The sequence below is a fragment of the Psilocybe cubensis genome, assembly GCF_017499595.1.
Source record: "Psilocybe cubensis strain MGC-MH-2018 chromosome Unknown contig6, whole genome shotgun sequence".
Taxonomy (NCBI): domain Eukaryota; kingdom Fungi; phylum Basidiomycota; class Agaricomycetes; order Agaricales; family Agrocybaceae; genus Psilocybe; species Psilocybe cubensis.
The window spans coordinates 5,991-33,424 of NW_025952844.1; the positions used below are offsets into that span (position 1 = coordinate 5,991).

Genomic DNA, 27,434 nt, shown 5'->3' on the forward strand with positions numbered 1-27,434 from the left:
TTTGCATTAAAGTATGCGCTCCGTCTGTATAGTTGCATTCAATGCACGTATTCACAGTCAATACATATTCAAGTATTTAGTGTCATCTATCTACTATCCATATTCACATTCACAAACATACAATTAACACAATGTAACACCTACACCACAAAGCACATATTAGCCTTGGTTAGGGTTGGTGATGACCACAAAAATACAGATTAGGATGGTTTAGGGTTTAGGTTTTAGGGTTGGTTGGGATTTGATAATACCATAAAAGCACAGATTAGGCTGGTTAGGGTTGGTAAATACAATTATATATGTAGCAGGTTAGGGTTGGTGTGTATGTACCAATTTATCCAATGTGCATTTCACGGCGTTCTGGTGCAGTTGGTAAACTGCTATGTTTGATTTACTGCGATTTGTGGAATGCGGTATTCAATTCACGCATTCAAGACTCGTATGTACGTACATACACTACGAACAGAAATTGATGCTTTGCACATTTCGTGTTCGTTGCAGTGCGTACATATTCCATCTTCTGGATGCAGAAAATTGAACACAGTGTCCCCGCTAGTGCGCTCTGACATTATGAATAGCCGAGCCTAGTACCATATCGGATCAAAATCGAAAAAAAAAATGCATTGAAATGTTGTGTAACGGCGATTTGGGCGAGGAGGAGAGAATCCGGTTACATGGGATGGAATTGCACAATCAGTTGTGCTTTGTGGATGCCTTGGAGTGTTTGAAAATCTTTGGTATGCTGGTAGGTATATGGACCGTCTTTATACGAGATTTGTGCATTCAATTATATGTATATAGAACTCCTTTATTTCGGCGCTTAACTGCATGCAACTCCACGATATTGATTTCCACAACGGATTAGCAGCTGCAGTACAGCTTTAACACTCACTCACAGACTGAATCAAGCAAACAACATCCCTCAGGGGCTCCTGAACATCAGCATATTGGAGTAAGAGTGTCGATTAGACGATGAGGGCACGTACAAGACACCTGCATCTCTTCTACACTACACTAACCCCACATCCACACCAAGATCTCCTATTCACACCCACCCAAATGCACCATCCAAAACGCCCCACCCCTCCAATCCCCTAGAACAGTGCAGAACCACATTCCACGTACGTACCATGCTGCAATGAGTGTCGTTGTTTCTCATTTCACAAATCTTCTAGGGATTTGAAGAAAAAAAATTTAAAGCTCGCTAGCGGAGCCGAGTAGTTAGGTGCTAAGAGCGGGATGTGCCGTGTGGAATGGAGGCGATTGGGATGGCTCGAATCGGGAATCGGGAGGCGGGGAGGATGTGCATAGGTGCATAGGTGCAATTGTTGGTGAGCTTTTTGAAGAAATTGACCCGTGTGGGTCAATCTGACTGTAAAGAGGGATTAGCATGCACTCATTGGGTAACCCTGTCCTGTACTATGTCTTTGTATTTCACGGTTTTCAATCCTATTCCTTGTTTCTTTGTCAGGCGCTTAACGTCGTTGTGGGTCCTTGCATTCAATTCGATGCATCCAGAACAGTGAACTCACATACATACTAGTAGAAATTACATCTCACATACCCATATTCAACGTATCCATCTCTGAAGTTGTCCCAAACGACGTATTTTGATATCTACAAGTCGCAGCAGCAATATGTCGTCAGTTTCACAAATTGCATTCCAGCACCTGAAATTGTGACCATATGAGAACAGATACATCCCATCTAACCCCTGTAAACTCTAAAGATACAAACAAACCCGGTCAAAAACGCTCCCACAAGGCGGAAACGCACGCCACGTAAGTATTCTCCGTCGAAGAGCATCTCGTCGCAGCTCATTTCCAGCGTGCTTCTAGGTCTCAAAGTAGGCTGTGTCCGAGCCGCTTAGTCTTACGTTATCGGGAAAGGGTGCCGCAGAGAAAAGGAAGCGGCTGGAATGGGTGCAAAATGCGGAATTTGGGGAGGAGGATGTGTGCATACGTTATGGTGAGATTAGGCCATTGTGGGTGGACATCGATGGTATCGGGCATCTTTGAAGGATGTATAGGAGTGTGATGGTATGATTTAAGACATCAATCGCAGTGTATTATCACTTTTGATACCTGGAAAGTCAAATATAAAGCCCAGGACGCATCTGGGCGCTTATCATTTCATTAGCAGAATTTCAACTAAATTGTATATGTTTATGCTTTGAAAAGTGCACAAGCATCTATCTAAACGGTTGCAAAGGACCGTATGTTCGTTGAAATGGTAATACATACACAGAAACACGTTTAAAAGGTGTGTACCTGCATGTCCGTTCGCGTTTTCGTGCGAACGATAAAGAAGGTTCTCAACATTACATTAGTTTTTATTACATACTGACATACGGGCATGGCTAATTAGACATCTTTTGAGTCGCCAAAATGTGTTGAAATGGCCCAAGAGAGCCTCCACGTATCTCCTTCGAATAAGACATTCTCCACAATCCAAGTAGTTTCTCAAGGCAACACTCACGTCTTAAAAAGTGCACAAGTACCTAACTAGAGGGTTACAAAGGACAGCATGATCGTTTAAACGGAAATACATACACAGAAACACATTTAAAGGGTGTGTACCTGCATGTCCGTCCGCATGAAAACGCGAGCAATAACACAAGTTCTGAACATTACATCAGTTTTTATTACATACTGACATAGGGGCGTGTCTAATTCAACGTCTTTTGACTCTCCAAAAGCCCGTAAATTGCGTGAAACGGCTCGGGAGAGCCTCCACGTATCTCCTTCAAACAAGACATCCTCCATAATCCAAGTAGTTTCTCAAGGCAACGCTACGCAGCTAATTAGCACTAGTCCATATATAGAATCAAGCTGAATACATACATTTGAGAAGTGGTATAAAAACGGATGGGGAGACGAGGAGCGGCATATTGATTTGATAAACGCTCCGTCGCGAAATTGGCATGGTAAAGTTGCTTCTGTTTGTTGTTCTCCAATGCCTGTTCGGATTGATTTGAATCTGGAGAACAAATTGACATTCCATTCGCGCGGACGTACATACGATCTCATGTGTATAAGCTAAATGTTGTCTGAAAGCAAAATCAAAAGGACATACACAACACGTCATGACCGTCTGTTCAAACCGGCGAGTTCCTGTCCCTGAAATGCTGAATTGCTATTTTCTTAGAGACCACTTAAGGATGTCAATAATGTAAGATAGCTCACCTGGTGGTTGGTACACGCTCGTAGTGTCCGTCCTGCCAGTGCAATCTCACACAAGGTGCGGGGCTGTCTTCACGATGGATTCAACGATCCAAAGACACTTGAAGATTATATTAATCGTGTGTTAGTGTATAGTATCGGCAAAGCTAAAAATGTAGACATACCGATGAGTCATGTTTTCAATCTCGTGGATAATGATAGGCGGAGTACGCGTGTTTGTCGGTGATCATGAGAGTGTGAGTGGTTGTGTTCGGTCTGTCGCTCTCCATCTTCATTGCCATGCGCGGAGTTTGAATGTCCCTGACAACAGCAGGGACAAACAACGCGACATTTGTTGTCTTCCACTACCATCTCTAGACTCTTTCCCAACCACATGAACGGCAACACAAACATTGTGGGACTCCAGGAGTACGTGACTGTTGAGAGGGGATGCAGGCTAGTAAGGTAGATGCACAGAGGAGTTGGAAAATCTAGGCGAGTGGTTCGCACTTGATTTTTTAAATGTTTTTTCGCAACTCGAGGTCACCCACAACCCAACCCTCTCTACCGCTATCACCCTCAATTTCCCATTACACTGGCACATACTTGACATCAGCGCCGCTCCCGCACTCTGCCTTATCGTCATTGATGTTTTCAATCGGCTTGATGGCTAATTCACAATTCTACACACACATATTCTCTACGTTGTCTCTGCTTGTCGAGGATAAAAATATTCATGTGCTAAGACACAACTTCGGGGGCCATGAAAGAAGCAGATGCGTACCTGCAAGTAGTACAACACCCCCCGCTTGGCCATCTTTACGCTCTCCCCATAGGTCCCTAAACCAAGCAACGTGCTGTATGAATCGCAAGGCTGGAATTGCGTAAACGCGGGGAGAGGATCCAGGGTGTCGATAATCATCCATTAAGGTGTCTTGGAGGATGGGGAACGCTTTGGTGAGCTGTTTAATGTGAATCTGTGCGTTCTAGTGGTTGGAATCAAATCATCCATAACCCCCTCCCCCTCCCTTTGCCATCCATGCCGTGCATTAGCACACAGATGACATCGACGTGGCGGCGACTATGTGCCGCAGTCTAGTGCAGAGAATCTGCGTGTCAAGGTTAGTTCTGCCTGAATCATAGTAACCAGCACGTTGACTTATGTATCCATGTTCCAGCACCACCCCGCACTCAATCAAGCTGCACAGAGATGGCGACGCGCAGCCCATCCAACTTGCATACATTTGCCGGACAGCGTTGATGCGCAAGGGGGTGCGTATAGTCTCACAGTGGCTATGCTGGAAGTGTTAGGGTGAGTACGGCTTCAAAATCATATCCCTCTCTCCTCCAGACCCTTTGACATCTAGCAAGCATGGTGTTTCGCGCACGACACGTGGGGAATCGCGGGGGATGTGTCATTGGAGTGTGTGCGACACCCGATGAGGCGAGTGCGCTGGCCACGTCGGTGAGTACGGCATCAAGTGATGTTGATAGCCCACTGACAGTGTCTAGGCTACACGTCACTGTTGAGGCGGGACAGTATGCGGGAGTATGATGATGCAAGTGGGATGGGAGCGTGCTCAGTGCTGGCATAGGGCAGCGGGGTATGCTGGCAACATTGGTGAGTATGGCATCAACATCAACTTGACAGCTAACTGACCTTCTCTAGTCTCTTCAACGTTGGAACCGGGTCGCTGTCGAGGCGGGATGGTGTGTGAAAAGGTTCAAAGGGATTCCATCATGTTGTTTTGGAGGCGGTACACAGGCGAGTATGCGGGATTGTATGGTGCACGCGTCAGTAGACCTTGTTCAATGCTCGCAACGTTGGTGAGTATGACATCAACATCAACTTGACGGATCACTGACCTTCTCTAGTCCCTTCGACGTCGGAAGAACGTGTCATTTTGGAAGCGGGTCAGCATGCAGACGTGCGGGGATGTATGGAGGACGCATCATACAACATCAGTCGTGTATCGGTAGTGGTCTTCGGTCTGCATCGTTCATCGTTCATCGTCCATCGTTGGCCGCTAGCCGTTGGTTGGGTTGAGTTGGTTGAGTTAGGTTGGTTGGTTGGTTGGTAGAGTTAGGTTGAGTTTGCTCGAGCATCGGTTGGTCGGTCGGTTATACCTTTCCACTGTTACGCTCACTTTTTCCTTTTCCTTTACCTTTCACGTATCTTTATTGGATTCAATCTCTCAATCTTTCAATCTTTATTTTTTTTTCTTGTTTTGTGTTCGTTCGTGCACTCATTTGACATTGCACTGTTCCATTCACCCCACACCCCCATCGTATCATAGCTGGATTTGAACGTAGCTGACGTTTCTGCTTATAGATCTACACCAAACAAAGCACCAGCGCTTTCCACCCGCACCCAATCCCACCAAAAAACCCACCCAACCCACAAACCAAAAATGGGTCTCCCAACATCCACAACCTCATCCACAACCACAACCACAACCACCACATCCCAATCCGACGACCCCCTATCAACCCTCCTCCTCCCCCCACCCAACGAAACTCCCACTGAACGCACCACCCGCCTGGAAGCAGAGGCGGCGGCAAGGAGAGTGAGTGAGATGATTGATGAGGAGTTGAAGGTTGAGAGGGCTGAGAGGAGACGGAGGGAGAGGGGGGTTGTGAGGGTGCTTTTGTTGGGGCAGAGTGAGAGTGGTGAGTGTTTTTTGGGTTTTTTGAGGGGGGTTTTGGGTTGGGGGGTTTTGGGGGAGGGGAAGCTGACGTTTTTCTTTGATTTGTGTTTTTTGGGAATTTTTTGGATATGGTGTGCGATTGCGACTGGGATTGGGATTGGGATTGGAATTGGGACTTGGGACTTGGGATTCAATGCGCGCTCGTGCTCGTGGACGTGGGTTGTGATGGTTAGGCAAATCGACGACGTTGAAAAGTGCGTTGTATTATCTTACCCGTGTTCTTATACTGACTTTCCGTCCCTCTCTCCTCCCTTCCCAACTCAATCCACCCACCTACCCACGCGACACACCCACCCACCGACACAGACTTTCGCATGAAATACGCACGCGCAGACTGGGACGCCGAGCGCGCGTCGTGGCGCGCTGTGATCCAGCTCAACGTGATCCGCTCGATCATTACGATCGTAGAGGCGCTGCAGGCTGAGATGGACGGGGAGCCCGAGGGCGAGGGCGATCTGCAGCAGTCTGTTAGTCCTGGGGGGAGTAGCAGTGCAGGTGGCGGGGGGGAAGCGAGTGGGAGTGGGAGTGGTGTGGGAGGAGGCACGGGGAGGGAAGGGAGTAAACAGTTGTCGACGCTGTTGACGGGTAAACACCAGGTGCTGAAGATGCGGCTTGGGCCGTTACGCCGTGTGGAGACGGATCTGAAGAGGCGGCTTGGTGCGGGGTCGGATGAGGATATGGGGTTGCCCTTGCCATCGCCAGCGCCTGCTGCTGCTGCTGCTGCGACGGGTGATAGCGCAGCGACGAATGTGTTAGGCGGAACGAGTCTCGGCCCGTTAAGTCTCGAAACGGAACCGCAGGGTCTGGCGCGCCCGCTTGGTGCTGCGTCAGCGCAACGCGAGTTTGGAGTGACGCGGTTGCAGGAGGCGTTGCAGCGCGGGCAGCGCTTAGTGCGGAAGGGCTCGGCGCAGAGTGTGAGGAGGCAGGGGAGGGTGGGGAGTGGGCGTGCGACGCCCGTTGGTGAGGATGGGGAGGGGGAAGGGGAGATGGTGGACGATGCGACGGAGATTCTGGCTAGTTGTTTGGAGGATATGAAGGCGCTGTGGACGGACGATGTCGTACGTGCCGTGCTCAAAAAGCGGAGGATAAGGATCGAGGATACAGCTGGCTTGTACGTCCGCTCTTTCTCTCTGCATACCCGTGTGCTAATAGACGCATAGTTTCCTGGACGACCTCGACCGCATCGCCCAGCGCGATTACTCGCCGTCAGACGATGACGTCGTCCGCGCACGACTCCGAACTCTTGGCGTGCAAGAGTACCGCATCAGACTGGATGACGGCCCGACTAGCATCTTTGCGGGCGGTATCGGCGGAGACGCAGGTAAAGAGTGGATCTTGTACGACGTAGGTGGATCGCGGACTGTGGTATGTCCCCCTCTCCCGACTTGTTTTGACCCTGGCTCACATAGTCACAGCGCCACGCGTGGTTGCCGTATTTTGATAATGTCCAAGCTATCATATTCCGTGCGTCCCCTTCCCTCCCCCCCTCCTTTCCCATTCGTTAACACAGCTAATACACCCAGTGGCGCCTGTATCATGCTTCGACGAGCGTCTCACCGAAGACGCACGCGTCAACCGCCTCGAAGACTCCTTCCTCCTCTGGCGCACCGTCTGCTCCTCCAAGCTCCTCGCCAGCACGACCATGATCCTCTTCCTTAACAAATGCGATCTCCTGAAGAGGAAGCTGAAAGCGGGGGTGCAGGTGCGCAAGTATCTGCCTAGTTATGGTGAACGTGCGAATGATGTGAATACTGTTGTGAAATGTGCGTTGGAGCCGTTTTTTGGATTTTTGATTGCTGATGGTGTTGGTAGATTTGAGAGAAAAGTTTAAAGAGCAGTTGAAGGAACACTTGCCTACACAGCGCGCGAGCTACTTTTACGCTACGTCCGTCGTCGTACGTCCTTCCCTCCCTCTCTCTCCCCCCTTCTCTCTCTCATCCCTGATGGATTAATTTGCAGGACAAAAAAGCGACAGCGACGACTATAAAAGCTGGTAAGCACCACTCTCCTCCATCCACCTTATGCTACTAAGCTGACGTGCGGTTTTATGTATAGTCAAAGACAGTATATTGCGGGACTACCTCAAAAACGCCGATTTCGTACGTCCCTTCCTGTTCCCCTTCCCCTTTCCCACTTCTCCCCCTCCCCCCTTTCTCCCCCTCCCCCCTCCCACCTGTTCTTGTGCTGAATTATGTTGTTCAGTTGTCGTGATCCCAGCACACTTGTGCGACGAGTATACGTGTATACTGTACATATATGCGCCCGTCGGTCGGTCGTATGGTCGATCTACACGCTTATCTAGTTGTTAAAGGTCTCATTACTCCGTTTTTGTGTATATACTTGCATACTTAGTTAGTTAGTTAGTTAGTGAGTGAGTGACGTTTGGTTTGGTCTGTTTCATCGCTATTTTATTTTATTTTATTTTATCCAATTCTATCTATCTATCCGATTCTATCTATCTATCCAATTCTATCCAATTGTGTTTAGGATGCCGTTCCCAGTTGTGACCCCTGTGCCATCTGACTCTCTGACTCTCTGACTCTCTGACTCTCCGACTCTCTGACTCTCCCACTCTCTGACTCTGACTCTCTGAATTTGAATCTGAACATGGCTTTAGTTCGAACACCACAATGTTCTACGCAAGCACGGCAAGACGATCAGGATAGGTGGTCGACTATCGAGTCCCGACTCTCGACTCTTGACAGTGGACGTGCTAACCAACACGTTCAGGTCAATTTGTCGCCACTAGTCTAACTAGACGAGACGAGACGAGACGAGAGTCGAGTGCTGTGCTGTGTAAATGTCTCAGGATCAAACCTCGATGAATTTTTTAAATGAGGCGAGGCGAGATGGAAGGCGCGAGATGAGACGAGACGGCGCGTACGCCGTGATGAGACGGGTTCAATGAACGAGACGAGACGAAACGAGAAAAGACGAGTGGATTGAAGTGGCGAGGCGAGGTCGAAGTCGAAGTAAGCGAGAGAGAAAGCGGTATGTGATGCACAGACGGACGACTTCAGCTTCAGGCTTTAGGAGTTTAACATCGAAGCGCTATTATAAGCGCGCGCACGGTTTGGACGAGGTAATTCGTACGGATATGAGTGGTTGGTAGAGTTGCTAGATTTTGTTTAGCGGCCGGATAAGCTTGGAGAGCGTTTAACGGTCTATCCGTCAATGATCTGGGTCTTTTCAGGATCATGTAAACGTTTTGATATACTGATTCAGATACACACTGTAGTGCTACTTCCATAACACATATATCCCTTCTAATAGTGCTCCAAGTGGTGTATCGAGTGAACTGCTTTTGTATCTTACTTTACGTGTCGACACAGAAGCGCAAGGGGGCTATGAGTGGTAAAATGGTACTTCTTTGGGTGACGGAATGGAATGGAGGACGGTCGAAGAGATACCGACGGCATTCGGTGAAGTCCCACACATCATATGATACAATTCTCACGCCTCAGTACAGGGGGCGGGCAGAGAATGGATTTTGTGTTTTACGGCTTACGTGCGAATACAGGCGTATTATGTATCGACTGACATCAAGAGGAAGTACGTATTCCAGTAAGCACCAGGCGTAGAACCATAGCGGTCGGAATCAGGCCCTGAAGTGACATCTTTGTTCAGTATTTCCAGGACCCGGGAAGCTCCCCTAAGGCCTTGTCCGGCCTCGACCCCGAATTTGGCCCTCAAATCCGCGAGATTTGGGGCCTCAAATCCGCGAAACCGGACAGACCTCCTCAGGGTCCTTCCAAATTAGGAAATTTTCTCCCTGCGGGGCAGCACATTTCTCCACGCCGTTTTTAACAATAATACACATTGAGAGAAAGAGATAAGTACTAATTACAATGTCTTCCTACCAGGAATACGTATTTTGAGTAGTGACTTGTTGGCTTTACGGTTTTTAGGGTTTAGGGTTTAGGGTTTAGGGTTTAGGGTTTAGGGTTTAGGGGGGGAGCGAGCACCGAGCGAAGCGAGGTGCGAGCGACTAGTTTAAACTGGGAGTTAAAATGGAAAGAAGCCAGAGGGCTGTTGGGGGATCCCAACAACCAGCCCTTTCGTCTTTATAGACTCTTCAGTGGCTATTCTTAGAAGGAATGTTCTAGACATCCGATGACAGCGCGTGAAGTGATGCTGCGCAGCTGTCATGTATCTTACCGACTATCACAAATCTGTCAATGTTTATTGTCAAGTTAGACAGGTCTCTGATGAACAGAGTGCCACGGGTCGATGTGGCACATGGTAACCTGTCAAAAGTGGATCCAACACTTTTGTTCTTTGACATCGTGGGTTATTGACTGTGATGTGAATCACATGGATATAGATTACTCTGGTTACGTGGCTCCGAGTAACCGCGACATGGGAATATTCACATGTCTAGAGTATAAATAGCTTACCTGGGTCCTTACCTAACAATCAAACAATAGAATGATTGATTGTTGTGAATCTTAATTGGACAGTTCATGATCCGGTCCATCAAAAATGTTTCCACGGTACTAAGGAACTTTTCCCGAAGTACTAAGTAACTTTTCCCATGTACTAAATTAGATCCGGCCCTTCACAATCACATGCCGTTCGGAAGTTCACACGCCTACCTTACTTCCTACTAAGGTTAGACTTAGTTAGCTTAGGGTTGGGGTTAGGTTAGGGTTTAGGGTTTAGGGTTTAGGGTTTAGGTTTAGCTATTTAATCCAAAGTGTTGCTTGTAAGTAGATGTTTGTTACTTTATAGCAAGGAATACTTACGGTTAGGGTTTTTTTTTCTAATGCTTTACGCCTTACGCGCTAGTATTCTTTTCATCGGTTGTAAGATTTGGATATTCTGCCGAATTCTGGATGTTCCCTCTCTTGTGAGGTTGAACGTCTATGAAGTATTATCTCGTTATCACTTTCGATACTTATCTGTTCAGCAGCTTCAACTAGAGCAGAATGATAAGTTTCATTAACGTTTTGAGTTTCGGGAACAACACCACCTTTTTCAGCGATGTTTTCATCCAGTTTACGAAAGACTGTTTTCTTCCACACATTTGCAAGGTCGAAAAGATTAGTATTGCGCTTTCGCGATACTATCCAACGACTTCCGAGTAGTCCTATCTTCCTCAAATCCGGTACGAACTCAGTTTCTCCGTCCACGAGGATCTGTGTGAACAGCTCCGGGCGAACATCATCGAGGTCGTGAACGTAATTTGGATCTGGTTTGATAAGGGGTCTGGACGAGTCTGCACTATACAGACCTTTCTCGGCATGTTCATACCATGCCGACCAGTACTCGGTAACAGTCTTTCCAAGTTCAGCAGCTGAAAACCAATTCCATACCTGATCAAATCTGGTTTTAAGTACAAGAATGGATTCGTCGTGCTCTGCGACTCGTAAAGCGAATCGCTTTTCCCAACGTTCTTGTATATTCTTCTTACACCAAGACATGACTAGGTTTTCGGGATAACCGCGCATCAAATAGAGAGCGTTAAGGTCTCTAATTGCTCCGATGTAGATTTCCTTGGTACTACATAGTACGGCTAACCTGGATAACTCTCCAATGTAGACGCCACGTTTGACGTCCAAAGGATGATGTGATACCCATGGAACTCGTTCTCGGTTGTTTCCTGTCTTGACAAATGGCTTCCAATGAAGTTTTCCAGACTCCTTGAATATGAAAGCATCGAGAAATTGACATCCCGACGAGGAAACAGCCCATTCGATAACACAACCATCGAACTTTATTGTTTCTTTAATAAGATTAAGTGCAAGTGCTTCGGACTCGGCGTAAACAATTGCGAAACAATCGTCGATGTACCTTCCATAGAAGGCCACGTTTGGGTGGTCTAAGATTTTTGACTTTATTTCAAAATGGGCTCCAAAGAGGTTAGCAAGGTCCGGAGAATCCGCGACGCCCATTGCGAGGCCATTTTTTTGTCTAAAATATCTAGACCCATGTTGTGTTATCAATTGCGTATTGCCAATCTCGATAGCACGTTTAAAGATGCCCAATTTAACCAAGTTATTCTCTAACGAATTTGGATTAATATGGGCTAATGCAGTGTTTTCTTCCGAAGCGTTGAGTAACCATTCCTCGTACATAGGGTTTAGGGTTTAGGGGTTATTAGGGTTTAGGGGGGGAGCGAGCACCGAGCGAAGCGAGGTGCGAGCGACTTGTTTAAACTGTGAGTTAAATGGAAAGAAGGCCAGAGGGCTGTTGGGGGGTACCAACAACCAGCCCTTTCGTCTTTATAGACTCTTCAGTGGCTATTCTTAGAAGGAATGTTCTAGACATCCGATGACAGCGCGTGAAGTGATGCTGTGCAGCTGTCATGTATCTTACCGACTATCACAAATCTGTCAATGTTTATTGTCAAGTTAGACAGGTCTCTGATGAACAGAGTGTCACGGGTCAATGTGGCACATGGTAACCTGTCAAAAGTGGATCCAACACTTTTGTTCTTTGACATCGTGGGTTATTGACTGTGATGTGAATCACATGGATATAGATTACTCTGGTTACGTGGCTCCGAGTAACCGCGACATGGGAATATTCACATGTCAAGAGTATAAATAGCTTACCTGGGTCCTTACCTAACAATCAATTGATTGATTGTTGTGAATCTTAATTGGACAGTTCATGATCCGGTCCATCAAAAATGTTTCCACGGTACTAAGGAACTTTTCCCGAAGTACTAAGTAACTTTTCCCATGTACTAAATTAGATCCGGCCCTTCACAATCACATGCCGTTCGGAAGTTCACACGCCTACCTTACTTCCTACTAAGGTTAGACTTAGTTAGCTTAGGGTTGGGGTTAGGTTAGGGCTTAGGGTTTAGGGTTTAGGGTTTAGGTTTAGGTTTAGCTATTCAATCCAATGTGTTGCTTGTAAGTAGATGTTTGTTACTTTATAGCAAGGAATACTTACGGTTAGGGTTTTTTTCTAATGCTTTACGCCTTAAGCGCTAGTATTCTTTTCATCGGTTGTAAGATTTGGATATTCTGCCGAATTCTGGATGTTCCCTCTCTTGTGAGATTGAACGTCTATGAAGTATTATCTCGTTATCACTTTCGATACTTATCTGCTCAGCAGCTTCAACTAAAGCAGAATGATAAGTTTCATTAACGTTTTGAGTTTCGGGAACAACACCACCTTTTTCAGCGATGTCTTCATCCAGTTTACGAAAGACTGTTTTCTTCCACACATTTGCAAGGTCGAAAAGATTAGTATTGCGTTTTCGCGATACTATCCAACGACTTCCGAGTAGTCCTATCTTCCTCAAATCCGGTACGAACTCAGTTTCTCCGTCCACGAGGATCTGTGTGAACAGCTCCGGGCGAACATCATCGAGGTCGTGAACGTAATTTGGATCTGGTTTGATAAGGGGTCTGGACGAGTCTGCACTATACAAACCTTTCTCGGCATGTTCATACCATGCCGACCAGTACTCGGTAACAGTTTTTCCAAGTTCAGCAGCTGAAAACCAATTCCATACCTGATCAAATCTGGTTTTAAGTACAAGAATGGATTCGTCGTGCTCTGCGACTCGTAAAGCGAATCGCTTTTCCCAACGTTCTTGTATATTCTTCTTACACCAAGATATGACTAGGTTTTCGGGATAACCGCGCATCAAATAGAGAGCGTTAAGGTCTCTAATTGCTCCGATGTAGATTTCCTTGGTACTACATAGCACGGCTAACCTGGATAACTCTCCAATGTAGACGCCACGTTTGACGTCCAAAGGATGATGTGATACCCATGGAACTCGTTCTCGGTTGTTTCCTGTCTTGACAAAAGGCTTCCAATGAAGTTTTCCAGACTCCTTGAATATGAAAGCATCGAGAAATTGACATCCCGACGAGGAAACAGCCCATTCGATAACACAACCATCGAACTTTATTGTTTCTTTAATAAGATTAAGTGCAAGTGCTTCGGACTCGGCGTAAACAATTGCGAAACAATCGTCGATGTACCTTCCATAGAAGGCCACGTTTGGGTGGTCCAAGATTTTTGACTTTATTTCAAAATGGGCTCCAAAGAGGTTAGCAAGGTCCGGAGAATCCGCGACGCCCATTGCGAGGCCATTTTTTTGTCTAAAATATCTAGACCCATGTTGTGTTATTAATTGCGTATTGCCAATCTCGATAGCACGTTTAAAGATGCCCAATTTAACCAAGTTATTTTCTAACGAATTTGGATTAATATGGGCTAATGCAGTGTTTTCTTCCGAAGCGTTGAGTAACCATTCCTCGTACATACTACAAACGATTTCGATGCACGAGTCCAACGGAATATTGGGATAGAAAGCAACTACATCTCCAGTGACAAAATACCATTGTCTATTGGAGTCTATACGCAATTGGCTTAATCTCGTAAAGAGATCCTTCGTTCCGTGTATGATTGAAGGAGTCGATTTAATACTCGGCTTAAGCTCTTTTGATACGAACTTGGCTGCAGGATTAAATACTACAGAGTGACACGGAATTATGGGCCTAAATCCAGTAGGTTTTTTATGGATTTTAGGTATACCATGAAATTGAGGATACTTGAACGATGATCCGTCTTCCGGTACATTTGATAGAAAAAATCGAGACAACCCAAGTTCAAATAGAAACAGATGTTCATCTTCGACAGTACGTGCGAGCGTTTGCATCTGAATCATTTTGCTCTTCATAACTTCTTGAGCAACTTCGAATTCTAACTCTTCGTAGTTGCGTTCATCTTCAAGAAGATTGAGCTCATTCCTTATTATCCAGTCGCGTTCAGACACCGCGAGGCCAAGATTCTTATCTGTCATCGTAATAACATAGTTGTTATCGATAAGAAACTTACGGATCTTGTCCCTTTTAGGAGAGAACGCGTGCTTTCGCATCTCCGTGAGGGCTTCTTCCGGGATACTTGCGATCGTGCGTTGCACGTACCGACGTCCCATCGAAAGGCCAAGTTCCATATATTGCGGTAATACAGGAGGTTTTTCTTTTTTCTTAGAACTTACTCCATAATCTGGATCAAAAGGTTTATTCATGCCTTCCTTAAACAAAAAATAGATACGCCATCTTATTCTTCGTTGAAAATCATTCCATGCTTGCATGATCAGACTTTTAGAAGGCAGTGTGAAAAACATATAATTTAGTCCGAGAGAGAGATCGTTTGCTACATCAACAGGGACAGAAACACCAGGACTACAATGTACACTACTACGATACTGGCCAGCCAACAAGAATGAAATTGGAGTATGTAAGTGTACGAAAGAAACCGCGTCTGTTTTAGTCATGGTGAGTATATCGTCAGGAATAGAGTTGGGGAAGGCGGGTCTCACCGACGTAAATGATGCTACAGTAGACCGCGCGTCTAGGCTCTTGCCTTTCCCTTTCCCTTTGGATCGTTGTTCTTGACGGGAGCTCTCCCCTTCCCTTTCTTCTTGTTGTCGACCTTGTTGGAAACCTTGGTTTGGGGCTTCCTCTGCGAAGGCATCGACGACGACTTGGGTTTCGAAGGGCCAGCTTTCCTGGCCTGAGGTTGAGGAGCCTTGGACGAATTCTGGCCAGACAAAGTCTGGGTAATTAGAGTAATAATTAGTGTCCAGAATTATGGGTGAAGGGTTACGAAAACTTGCCTTCTTGCCCACAGATCCAAGGTTGAGCTTTTTGAGACGTGCATTCAAGCCCTTATCAATAAGGGATTGAATCGACGGACCTGGTTTGGTCGCGTCGGCCATCTCGACATCGGCTGTTGCCGCAGTCGTCCGCTTTTTCTCAATCTTAATTGCCAAGGCGCGGTGGCGCATGTTGACAATTTGTTTGATATGAGAAAAGATCGCCGGCAGTATAGTTTGCAGCGCACTGCATTCGGCTTTCTTTTGCGGAGACACTACCCACTCTGCTATACGTCGGACTCCCTTGTTGTCTGTAGAGAAAACAGGGAGCTTGTAGCTGGATTTGCGATCATCGTAAGTTGCCTTAACGATGAGGGCAGCAGCTTCGTAGCAAGAGTTGAGTGCGCATTTATCATCCCAAAAGGCCAGCTCATCCTTTTTCGCCTGAATGGCGCCGTCGTTAATCGCCTTTTGGAAGACGTCACGAGCGGTAGAGAACGTAGTGGAGACTCGAAGAGCCTCCGCTGACCCGGCATCCGCGAATTCCTTCGTGAGTTGGAACTCGGGCGCCTTCACCTTAAGGCGATTGGGCGTGTTGCCTGCGCTAACGGCAGATTCAAGGCGCTCGAGGCTAGCCTTGACTGTTTCTCTCTTATCGCACCACGATGCGAGGTTGAGAAGAAACTCCCTGAGGGCAGCACGATAGTCAAAAAAGACGCAGTCTATGACTTGGTCAACGGAGCGGCACTCAGCTATTTTTTTGATGACCACAGTGGCCAGCTCGTCGATCAGAGCGTTATGGCGGCCTGCTTCATCGTTGACGCCGAAGACGGTGTTGTTGACGACGGCCTGGGTGAGTGCGTCCAGGGTGGGGGACATGGCACGAGAGAAAGCAGCAGAGTATTGGGATGACATAGTGGCTGATGGGTGATAGCAAAGTCGTTGGGTTTAGGGGGGGAGCGAGCACCGAGCGAAGCGAGGTGCGAGCGACTAGTTTAAACTGGGAGTTAAAATGGAAAGAAGCCAGAGGGCTGTTGATTGTTATCAGCAGCCAGCCCTTTCGTCTTTATAGACTCTTCAGTGGCTATTCTTAGAAGGAATGTTCTGGAACATCCGATGACAGCGCGTGAAGTGATGCTGCGCAGCTGTCATGTATCTTACCGACTATCACAAATCTGTCAATGTTTATTGTCAAGTTAGACAGATCTCTGATGAACAGAGTGTCACGGGTCAATGTGGCATATGGTAACCTGTCAAAAGTGGATCCAACACTTTTGTTCTTTGACATCGTGGGTTATTGACTGTGATGTGAATCACATGGATATAGAAAACTCTGGTTACGTGGCTCCGAGTAACCGCGACATGGGAATATTCACATGTCTAGAGTATAAATAGCTTACCTGGGTCCTTACCTAACAATCAAACAATAGACTGATTGATTGTTGTGAATCTTAATTGGACAGTTCATGATCTGGTCCATCAAAAATGTTTCCACGGTACTAAGGAACTTTTCCCGAAGTACTAAGTAACTTTTCCCATGTACTAAATTAGATCCGGCCCTTCACAATCACATGCCGTTCGGAAGTTCACACGCCTACCTTACTTCCTACTAAGGTTAGACTTAGTTAGCTTAGGGTTGGGGTTAGGTTAGGGCTTAGGGTTTAGGGTTTAGGGGGGGAGCGAGCACCGAGCGAAGCGAGGTGCGAGCGACTAGTTTAAACTGTGAGTTTGAAATAGAAAGAAGGCCAGAGGGCTGTTGGGGGATCCCAACAACCAGCCCTTTCGTCTTTATAGACTCTTCAGTGGCTATTCTTAGAAGGAATGTTCTAGACATCCGATGACAGCGCGTGAAGTGATGCTGCGCAGCTGTCATGTATCTTACCGACTATCACAAATCTGTCAATGTTTATTGTCAAGTTAGACAGGTCTCTGATGAACAGAGTGTCACGGGTCGATGTGGCACATGGTAACCTGTCAAAAGTGGATCCAACACTTTTGTTCTTTGACATCGTGGGTTATTGACTTGTGATGTGAATCACATGGATATAGATTACTCTGGTTACGTGGCTCCGAGTAACCGCGACATGGGAATATTCACATGTCTAGAGTATAAATAGCTTACCTGGGTCCTTACCTAACAATCAAACAATAGAATGATTGATTGTTGTGAATCTTAATTGGACAGTTCATGATCCGGTCCATCAAAAATGTTTCCACGGTACTAAGGAACTTTTCCCGAAGTACTAAGTAACTTTTCCCATGTACTAAATTAGATCCGGCCCTTCACAATCACATGCCGTTCGGAAGTTCACACGCCTACCTTACTTCCTACTAAGGTTAGACTTAGTTAGCTTAGGGTTGGGGTTAGGTTAGGTTTTAGGGTTTAGGGTTTAGGGTTTAGGTTTAGCTATTTAATCCAAAGTGTTGCTTGTAAGTAGATGTTTGTTACTTTATAGCAAGGAATACTTACGGTTAGGGTTTTTTTTCTAATGCTTTACGCCTTACGCGCTAGTATTCTTTTCATCGGTTGTAAGATTTGGATATTCTGCCGAATTCTGGATGTTCCCTCTCTTGTGAGATTGAACGTCTATGAAGTATTATCTCGTTATCACTTTCGATACTTATCTGTTCAGCAGCTTCAACTAGAGCAGAATGATAAGTTTCATTAACGTTTTGAGTTTCGGGAACAACACCACCTTTTTCAGCGATGTTTTCATCCAGTTTACGAAAGACTGTTTTCTTCCACACATTTGCAAGGTCGAAAAGATTAGTATTGCGCTTTCGCGATACTATCCAACGACTTCCGAGTAGTCCTATCTTCCTCAAATCCGGTACGAACTCAGTTTCTCCGTCCACGAGGATCTGTGTGAACAGCTCCGGGCGAACATCATCGAGGTCGTGAACGTAATTTGGATCTGGTTTGATAAGGGGTCTGGACGAGTCTGCACTATACAGACCTTTCTCGGCATGTTCATACCATGCCGACCAGTACTCGGTAACAGTCTTTCCAAGTTCAGCAGCTGAAAACCAATTCCATACCTGATCAAATCTGGTTTTAAGTACAAGAATGGATTCGTCGTGCTCTGCGACTCGTAAAGCGAATCGCTTTTCCCAACGTTCTTGTATATTCTTCTTACACCAAGACATGACTAGGTTTTCGGGATAACCGCGCATCAAATAGAGAGCGTTAAGGTCTCTAATTGCTCCGATGTAGATTTCCTTGGTACTACATAGCACGGCTAACCTGGATAACTCTCCAATGTAGACGCCACGTTTGACGTCCAAAGGATGATGTGATACCCATGGAACTCGTTCTCGGTTGTTTCCTGTCTTGACAAATGGCTTCCAATGAAGTTTTCCAGACTCCTTGAATATGAAAGCATCGAGAAATTGACATCCCGACGAGGAAACAGCCCATTCGATAACACAACCATCGAACTTTATTGTTTCTTTAATAAGATTAAGTGCAAGTGCTTCGGACTCGGCGTAAACAATTGCGAAACAATCGTCGATGTACCTTCCATAGAAGGCCACGTTTGGGTGGTCTAAGATTTTTGACTTTATTTCAAAATGGGCTCCAAAGAGGTTAGCAAGGTCCGGAGAATCCGCGACGCCCATTGCGAGGCCATTTTTTTGTCTAAAATATCTAGACCCATGTTGTGTTATCAATTGCGTATTGCCAATCTCGATAGCACGTTTAAAGATGCCCAATTTAACCAAGTTATTCTCTAACGAATTTGGATTAATATGGGCTAATGCAGTGTTTTCTTCCGAAGCGTTGAGTAACCATTCCTCGTACATATTACAAACGATTTCGATGCACAAGTCCAACGGAATATTGGGATAGAAAGCAACTACATCCCCGGTGACAAAATACCATTGTCGTTTGGGGTCTATACGCAATTGGCTTAATCTCGTAAAGAGATCCTTCGTTCCGTGAATGATTGAAGGAGTCGATTTAATAATCGGCTTAAGCTCTTTTGATACAAACTTGGCTGCAGGATTAAATACTACAGAGTGACACGGAATTATGGGCCTAAATCCAGTAGGTTTCTTGTGGATTTTAGGTATACCATGAAATTGAGGATACTTGAACGATGATCCGTCTTCCGGTACATTCGATAGAAAGAATCGAGACAACCCAAGTTCAAATAGAAACAGATGTTCATCTTCGACGGTACGTGCGAGAGTTTGCATCTGAATCATTTTGCTCTTCATAACTTCTTGCGCAACTTCGAATTCTAGCTCTTCGTAGTTGCGTTCATCTTCAAGAAGATTGAGCTCATTCCTTAATATCCAGTCGCGTTCAGACACCGCGAGGCCAAGATTCTTATCTGTCATCGTAATAACATAGTTGTTATCGAAAAGAAACTTTTGGATCTTGTCCCTTTTAGGAGAGAACGCGTGCTTTCGCATCTCTTTAAGGGCTTCTTCCGGGATACTTGCGATCGTTTTAATAACGTACCGACGTCCCATTGAAAGGCCAAGTTCCATAAATTGCGGTAACATTGGAGGTTTCTCTTTCTTTTTAGAGCTTACTCCATAGTCTGGATCGAAAGGTTTATTCATGCCTTCTTTAAACAAAAAATAGATACGCCATCTTATTCTTCGTTGAAAATCATTCCATGCTTGCATGATCAGACTTTTAGAAGGCAGTGTAAAAAACATATAATTGAGTCCAAGAGATAAATCATTTGCTACATCAACAGGGACCGAAACACCAGGACTACAGTGTACACTAGATCTATACTGGCCAGCCAATAAGAATGAAATCGGGGTATTGAGGTGTACAAAAGAAACTGCGTCTGTTTTAGTCATGGTGAGTATATCGTCAGGAATAGAGTTGGGGAAGGCGGGTCTCACCGACGTAAATGATGCTACAGTAGACCGCGCGTCTAGGCTCTTGCCTTTCCCTTTCCCTTTGGATCGTTGTTCTTGACGGGAGCTCTCCCCTTCCCTTTCTTCTTGTTGTCGACCTTGTTGGAAGCCTTGGTTTGAGGCTTCCTCTGCGAAGGCGTCGACGACGACTTGGGTTTCGAAGGGCCAGCTTTCCTGGCCTGAGGTTGAGGAGCCTTGGACGAATTCTGGCCAGACAAAGTCTGGGTAATTAGAGTAATAATTAGTGTCCAGAATTATGGGTGAAGGGTTACGAAAACTTGCCTTCTTGCCCACAGATCCAAGGTTGAGCTTTTTGAGACGTGCATTCAAGCCCTTATCAATAAGGGATTGAATCGATGGACCTGGTTTGGTCGCATCGGCCATCTCGACATCGGCTGTTGCCGCAGTCGTCCGCTTTTTCTCAATCTTAATTGCCAAGGCGCGGTGGCGCATGTTGACAATCTGTTTGATATGAGAAAAGATCGCCGGCAGTATAGTTTGCAGCGCACTGCATTCGGCTTTCTTTTGCGGAGACACTACCCACTCTGCTATACGTCGAACTCCCTTGTTGTCTGTAGAGAAAACAGGGAGCTTGTAGCTGGATTTGCGATCATCGTAAGTTGCCTTAACGATGAGGGCAGCAGCTTCGTAGCAAGAGTTGAGCGCGCATTTATCATCCCAAAAAGCCAGCTCGTCCTTTTTCGCCTGAACGGCGCCGTCGTTAATTGCCTTTTGGAAGGCATCACGAGCGGAAGAGAACGTAGTGGAGACTCGAAGAGCCTCCGCTGACCCGGCATCCGCGAATTCCTTCGTAAGTTGGAACTCGGGTGCCTTCACCTTAAGGCGATTGGGCGTGTTGCCTGCGCTAACGGCAGATTCAAGGCGCTCGAGGCTAGCCTTGACTGTTTCCCTCTTGTCGCACCACGATGCGAGGTTGAGGAGAAACTCCCTGAGGGCAGCACGATAGTCAAAAAAGACGCAGTCTATGACTTGGTCAACGGAGCGGCACTCAGCTATTTTTTTGATGACCACAGTGGCCAGCTCGTCGATAAGAGCGTTATGGCGGCCTGCTTCATCGTTGACGCCGAAGACAGTGTTGTTGACGACGGCCTGGGTGAGTGCGTCCAGGGTAGGGGACATGGCACGAGAGAATGCAGCAGAGTATTGGGATGACATGGTAACTGATGGGTGATAGCAAAGTCGTTGGGTTTAGGGGGGGAGCGAGCACCGAGCGAAGCGAGGTGCGAGCGACTAGTTTAAACTGTGAGTTTGAAATAGAAAGAAGGCCAGAGGGCTGTTGGGGGATCCCAACAACCAGCCCTTTCGTCTTTATAGACTCTTCAGTGGCTATTCTTAGAAGGAATGTTCTAGACATCCGATGACAGCGCGTGAAGTGATGCTGCGCAGCTGTCATGTATCTTACCGACTATCACAAATCTGTCAATGTTTATTGTCAAGTTAGACAGGTCTCTGATGAACAGAGTGTCACGGGTCGATGTGGCACATGGTAACCTGTCAAAAGTGGATCCAACACTTTTGTTCTTTGACATCGTGGGTTATTGACTTGTGATGTGAATCACATGGATATAGATTACTCTGGTTACGTGGCTCCGAGTAACCGCGACATGGGAATATTCACATGTCTAGAGTATAAATAGCTTACCTGGGTCCTTACCTAACAATCAAACAATAGAATGATTGATTGTTGTGAATCTTAATTGGACAGTTCATGATCCGGTCCATCAAAAATGTTTCCACGGTACTAAGGAACTTTTCCCGAAGTACTAAGTAACTTTTCCCATGTACTAAATTAGATCCGGCCCTTCACAATCACATGCCGTTCGGAAGTTCACACGCCTACCTTACTTCCTACTAAGGTTAGACTTAGTTAGCTTAGGGTTGGGGTTAGGTTAGGTTTTAGGGTTTAGGGTTTAGGGTTTAGGTTTAGGGTTTAGGGTTTAGGGGGGGAGCGAGCACCGAGCGAAGCGAGGTGCGAGCGACTTGTTTAAACTGTGAGTTAAATGGAAAGAAGGCCAGAGGGCTGTTGATTGTTATCAGCAGCCAGCCCTTTCGTCTTTATAGACTCTTCAGTGGCTATTCTTAGAAGGAATGTTCTGGAACATCCGATGACAGCGCGTGAAGTGATGCTGCGCAGCTGTCATGTATCTTACCGACTATCACAAATCTGTCAATGTTTATTGTCAAGTTAGACAGATCTCTGATGAACAGAGTGTCACGGGTCGATGTGGCACATGGTAACCTGTCAAAAGTGGATCCAACACTTTTGTTCTTTGACATCGTGGGTTATTGACTGTGATGTGAATCACATGGATATAAAATACTCTGGTTACGTGGCTCCGAGTAACCGTGACATGGGAATATTCTCATGTCAAGAGTATAAATAGCTTACCTGGGTCCTTACCTAACAATCAATTGATTGATTGTTGTGAATCTTAATTGGACAGTTCATGATCCGGTCCATCAAAAATGTTTCCACGGTACTAAGGAACTTTTCCCGAGGTACTAAGTAACTTTTCCCATGTACTAAATTAGATCCGGCCCTTCACAATCACATGCCTTTCGGAAGTTCACACGCCTACCTTACTTCCTACTAAGGTTAGACTTAGTTAGCTTAGGGTTGGGGTTAGGTTAGGGCTTAGGGTTTAGGGTTTAGGGTTTAGGTTTAGGTTTAGCTATTTAATCCAATGTGTTGCTTGTAAGTAGATGTTTGTTACTTTGTAGCAAGGAATACTTACGGTTAGGGTTTTTTTCTAATGCTTTACGCCTTACGCGCTAGTATTCTTTTCATCGGTTGTAAGATTTGGATATTCTGCCGAATTCTGGATGTTCCCTCTCTTGTGAGATTGAACGTCTATGAAGTATTATCTCGTTATCACTTTCGATACTTATCTGTTCAGCAGCTTCAACTAAAGCAGAATGATAAGTTTCATTAACGTTTTGAGTTTCGGGAACAACACCACCTTTTTCAGCGATGTCTTCATCCAGTTTACGAAAGACTGTTTTCTTCCACACATTTGCAAGGTCGAAAAGATTAGTATTGCGTTTTCGCGATACTATCCAACGACTTCCGAGTAGTCCTATCTTCCTCAAATCCGGTACGAACTCAGTTTCTCCGTCCACGAGGATCTGTGTGAACAGCTCCGGGCGAACATCATCGAGGTCGTGAACGTAATTTGGATCTGGTTTGATAAGGGGTCTGGACGAGTCTGCACTATACAAACCTTTCTCGGCATGTTCATACCATGCCGACCAGTACTCGGTAACAGTTTTTCCAAGTTCAGCAGCTGAAAACCAATTCCATACCTGATCAAATCTGGTTTTAAGTACAAGAATGGATTCGTCGTGCTCTGCGACTCGTAAAGCGAATCGCTTTTCCCAACGTTCTTGTATATTCTTCTTACACCAAGACATGACTAGGTTTTCGGGATAACCGCGCATCAAATAGAGAGCGTTAAGGTCTCTAATTGCTCCGATGTAGATTTCCTTGGTACTACATAGCACGGCTAACCTGGATAACTCTCCAATGTAGACGCCACGTTTGACGTCCAAAGGATGATGTGATACCCATGGAACTCGTTCTCGGTTGTTTCCTGTCTTGACAAATGGCTTCCAATGAAGTTTTCCAGACTCCTTGAATATGAAAGCATCGAGAAATTGACATCCCGACGAGGAAACAGCCCATTCGATAACACAACCATCGAACTTTATTGTTTCTTTAATAAGATTAAGTGCAAGTGCTTCGGACTCGGCGTAAACAATTGCGAAACAATCGTCGATGTACCTTCCATAGAAGGCCACGTTTGGGTGGTCTAAGATTTTTGACTTTATTTCAAAATGGGCTCCAAAGAGGTTAGCAAGGTCCGGAGAATCCGCGACGCCCATTGCGAGGCCATTTTTTTGTCTAAAATATCTAGACCCATGTTGTGTTATCAATTGCGTATTGCCAATCTCGATAGCACGTTTAAAGATGCCCAATTTAACCAAGTTATTCTCTAACGAATTTGGATTAATATGGGCTAATGCAGTGTTTTCTTCCGAAGCGTTGAGTAACCATTCCTCGTACATATTACAAACGATTTCGATGCACAAGTCCAACGGAATATTGGGATAGAAAGCAACTACATCCCCGGTGACAAAATACCATTGTCGTTTGGGGTCTATACGCAATTGGCTTAATCTCGTAAAGAGATCCTTCGTTCCGTGAATGATTGAAGGAGTCGATTTAATAATCGGCTTAAGCTCTTTTGATACAAACTTGGCTGCAGGATTAAATACTACAGAGTGACACGGAATTATGGGCCTAAATCCAGTAGGTTTTTTGTGGATTTTAGGTATACCATGAAATTGAGGGTACTTGAACGATGATCCGTCTTCCGGTACATTCGATAGAAAGAATCGAGACAACCCAAGTTCAAATAGAAACAGATGTTCATCTTCGACGGTACGTGCAAGAGTTTGCATCTGGATCATTTTGCTCTTCATTACTTCTTGCGCAACTTCGAATTCTAACTCTTCATAGTTACGTTCATCTTCAAGAAGATTGAGCTCATTCCTTAATATCCAGTCGCGTTCAGACACCGCGAGGCCAAGATTCTTATCTGTCATCGTAATAACATAGTTGTTATCGATAAGAAACTTACGGATCTTGTCCCTTTTAGGAGAGAACGCGTGCTTTCGCATCTCCGTAAGGGCTTCTTCCGGGATACTTGCGATCGTGCGTTGCACGTACCGACGTCCCATCGAAAGGCCAAGTTCCATGTATTGCGGTAATACTGGAGGTTTCTCTTTCTTTTTTGAGCTTACTCCGTAATCTGGATCAAAAGGTTTGTTCATGCCTTCCTTAAACAAAAAATAGATACGCCATCTTATTCTTCGTTGAAAATCATTCCATGCTTGCATGATCAGACTTTGAGAAGGTAGAGTAAAAAACATATAATTGAGTCCGAGTGACAAATCATTTGCTATATCTACAGGGACCACCACACCAGGACTACAGTGTACACTACTACGATACTGGCCAGCCAACAAGAATGAGATCGGCGTATGTAAGTGTACAAAAGAAACTGCGTCTGTTTTAGTCATGGTGAGTATATCGTCAGGAATAGAGTTGGGGAAGGCGGGTCTTACCGACGTAAAAGGTACTACATTAGACCGCGCGTCTAGGCTCTTGCCTTTCCCTTTCCCTTTGGATCGTTCTTGACGGGAGCTCTCCCCTTCCCTTTCTTCTTGTTGTCGACCTTGTTGGAAGCCTTGGTTTGGGGCTTCTTCTGCGAAGGCGTCGACGAGGGTTTGAATTTCGAAGGGCCAGCTTTCTTGGCCTGAGGTTGAGGAGCCTTGGACGAATTCTGGCCAGACAAAGTCTGGGTAATTAGAATAGTAATTAGTATCCAGAGTTATGGGTGAAGGGTTACGAGAACTTGCCTTCTTGCCCACAGATCCAAGGTTGAGCTTCTTGAGACGTGCATTCAAGCCCTTATCAATAAGGGATTGAATCGATGGACCTGGTTTGGTCGCATCGGCCATCTCGACATCGGCTGTTGCCGCAGTCGACCGCTTTTTCTCAATCTTGATTGCCAAAGCGCGGTGGCGCAAGTTGACAATCTGTTTGATATGAGAGAAGATGGCTGGCAAAATGGTTTGCAATGCGCTGCATTCAGCCTTCTTCTGCGGTGACACTACCCAATCTGTTATTCGACGAACTCCCTTGTTGTCTGTAGAGAAAACGGGGAGCTTATAGCTGGATTTGCGATCATCGTAAGTTGTCTTAACGATGAGGGCAGCAGCTTCATAACAGTTATTGAGTGCGCATTTATCATTCCAAAAGGCCAGTTCGTCCTTTTTCGCCTGAATGGCGCCGTCGTTGATTGCCTTTTGGAAGACATCACGAGCGGTGGAGAACGTAGAGGAAACTCGAAGAGCTTCCGCTGACCCGGCATCCGCGAATTCCTTCGTAAGTTGGAACTCGGGAGCCTTCACCCGAAGGCGATTGGGGGTGTTGCCTGCGCTAACGGCAAGTTCAAGGCGCTCGAGGCTAGCCTTGACTGTTTCCCTCTTATCGCACCACGATGCGAGGTTGAGGAGAAACTCCCTAAGGGCAGCACGATAGTCAAAAAAGACGCAGTCTACAATCTGGTCAATGGAGCGGCACTCAGCTATTTTCTTGATGACGACAGTGGCCAACTCGTCGATGAGGGCGTTGTGGCGGCCAGCTTCGTCGTTGACGCCAAAAACTGTGTTGTTGACGACAGCCTGGGTGAGTGCGTCCAGGGTGGGGGACATGGCACGAGAGAAGGCAGCAGAGTAAGTGGAAGACATAGTAGCTGTTGGGTAATAGCAAAGTCGTTGGGTTTAGGGGGGGAGCGAGCACCGAGCGAAGCGAGGTGCGAGCGACTTGTTTAAACTGTGAGTTAAATGGAAAGAAGGCCAGAGGGCTGTTGATTGTTATCAGCAGCCAGCCCTTTCGTCTTTATAGACTCTTCAGTGGCTATTCTTAGAAGGAATGTTCTGGAACATCCGATGACAGCGCGTGAAGTGATGCTGCGCAGCTGTCATGTATCTTACCGACTATCACAAATCTGTCAATGTTTATTGTCAAGTTAGACAGATCTCTGATGAACAGAGTGTCACGGGTCGATGTGGCACATGGTAACCTGTCAAAAGTGGATCCAACACTTTTGTTCTTTGACATCGTGGGTTATTGACTGTGATGTGAATCACATGGATATAAAATACTCTGGTTACGTGGCTCCGAGTAACCGTGACATGGGAATATTCTCATGTCAAGAGTATAAATAGCTTACCTGGGTCCTTACCTAACAATCAATTGATTGATTGTTGTGAATCTTAATTGGACAGTTCATGATCCGGTCCATCAAAAATGTTTCCACGGTACTAAGGAACTTTTCCGGGGTTTAGGGTTTAGGGTTTAGGGTTTAGGGTTTAGGGTTTAGGGTTTAGGGTTAGGGTTTAGGGTTTAGGGTTTAGGGTTTAGGGTTTAGGGTTTAGGGTTTAGGGTTTAGGGTTTAGGGTTTAGGGTTTAGGGTTTAGGGTTTAGGGTTTAGGGTTTAGGGTTTAGGGTTTAGGGTTTAGGGTTTA

The 27,434-nt window shown here is 45.9% G+C and overlaps 3 protein-coding genes across 3 annotated transcripts; 1 reads left to right on the forward strand and 2 right to left on the reverse strand.

Moving 5' to 3' along the window:
- Positions 1–5,572: 5,572 nt before the first annotated feature.
- JR316_0013551 (Guanine nucleotide-binding protein alpha-4 subunit) lies at positions 5,573–8,080 on the forward strand (the record flags this gene model as incomplete). The annotated part of the gene is made up of 9 exons (XM_047899141.1): positions 5,573–5,831; positions 6,176–6,980; positions 7,030–7,234; positions 7,285–7,333; positions 7,393–7,632; positions 7,682–7,764; positions 7,829–7,862; positions 7,925–7,968; positions 8,072–8,080. The coding sequence occupies 9 exons, from the start codon at positions 5,573–5,575 to the stop codon at positions 8,078–8,080; spliced, it is 1,728 nt and encodes a 575-aa protein (XP_047741781.1).
- Positions 8,081–10,665: 2,585 nt separating this feature from the next.
- On the reverse strand, positions 10,666–11,946 carry JR316_0013552 (uncharacterized protein; the record flags this gene model as incomplete). The annotated part of the gene is made up of 1 exon (XM_047899142.1): positions 10,666–11,946. One exon carries the CDS (start codon positions 11,944–11,946, stop codon positions 10,666–10,668), a length of 1,281 nt encoding a protein of 426 aa, XP_047741782.1.
- Positions 11,947–20,335: 8,389 nt separating this feature from the next.
- On the reverse strand, positions 20,336–21,494 carry JR316_0013553 (uncharacterized protein; the record flags this gene model as incomplete). Its single annotated transcript, XM_047899143.1, has 2 exons — positions 20,336–20,539; positions 20,613–21,494. 2 exons carry the CDS (start codon positions 21,492–21,494, stop codon positions 20,336–20,338), a joined length of 1,086 nt encoding a protein of 361 aa, XP_047741783.1.
- Positions 21,495–27,434: the final 5,940 nt, after the last annotated feature.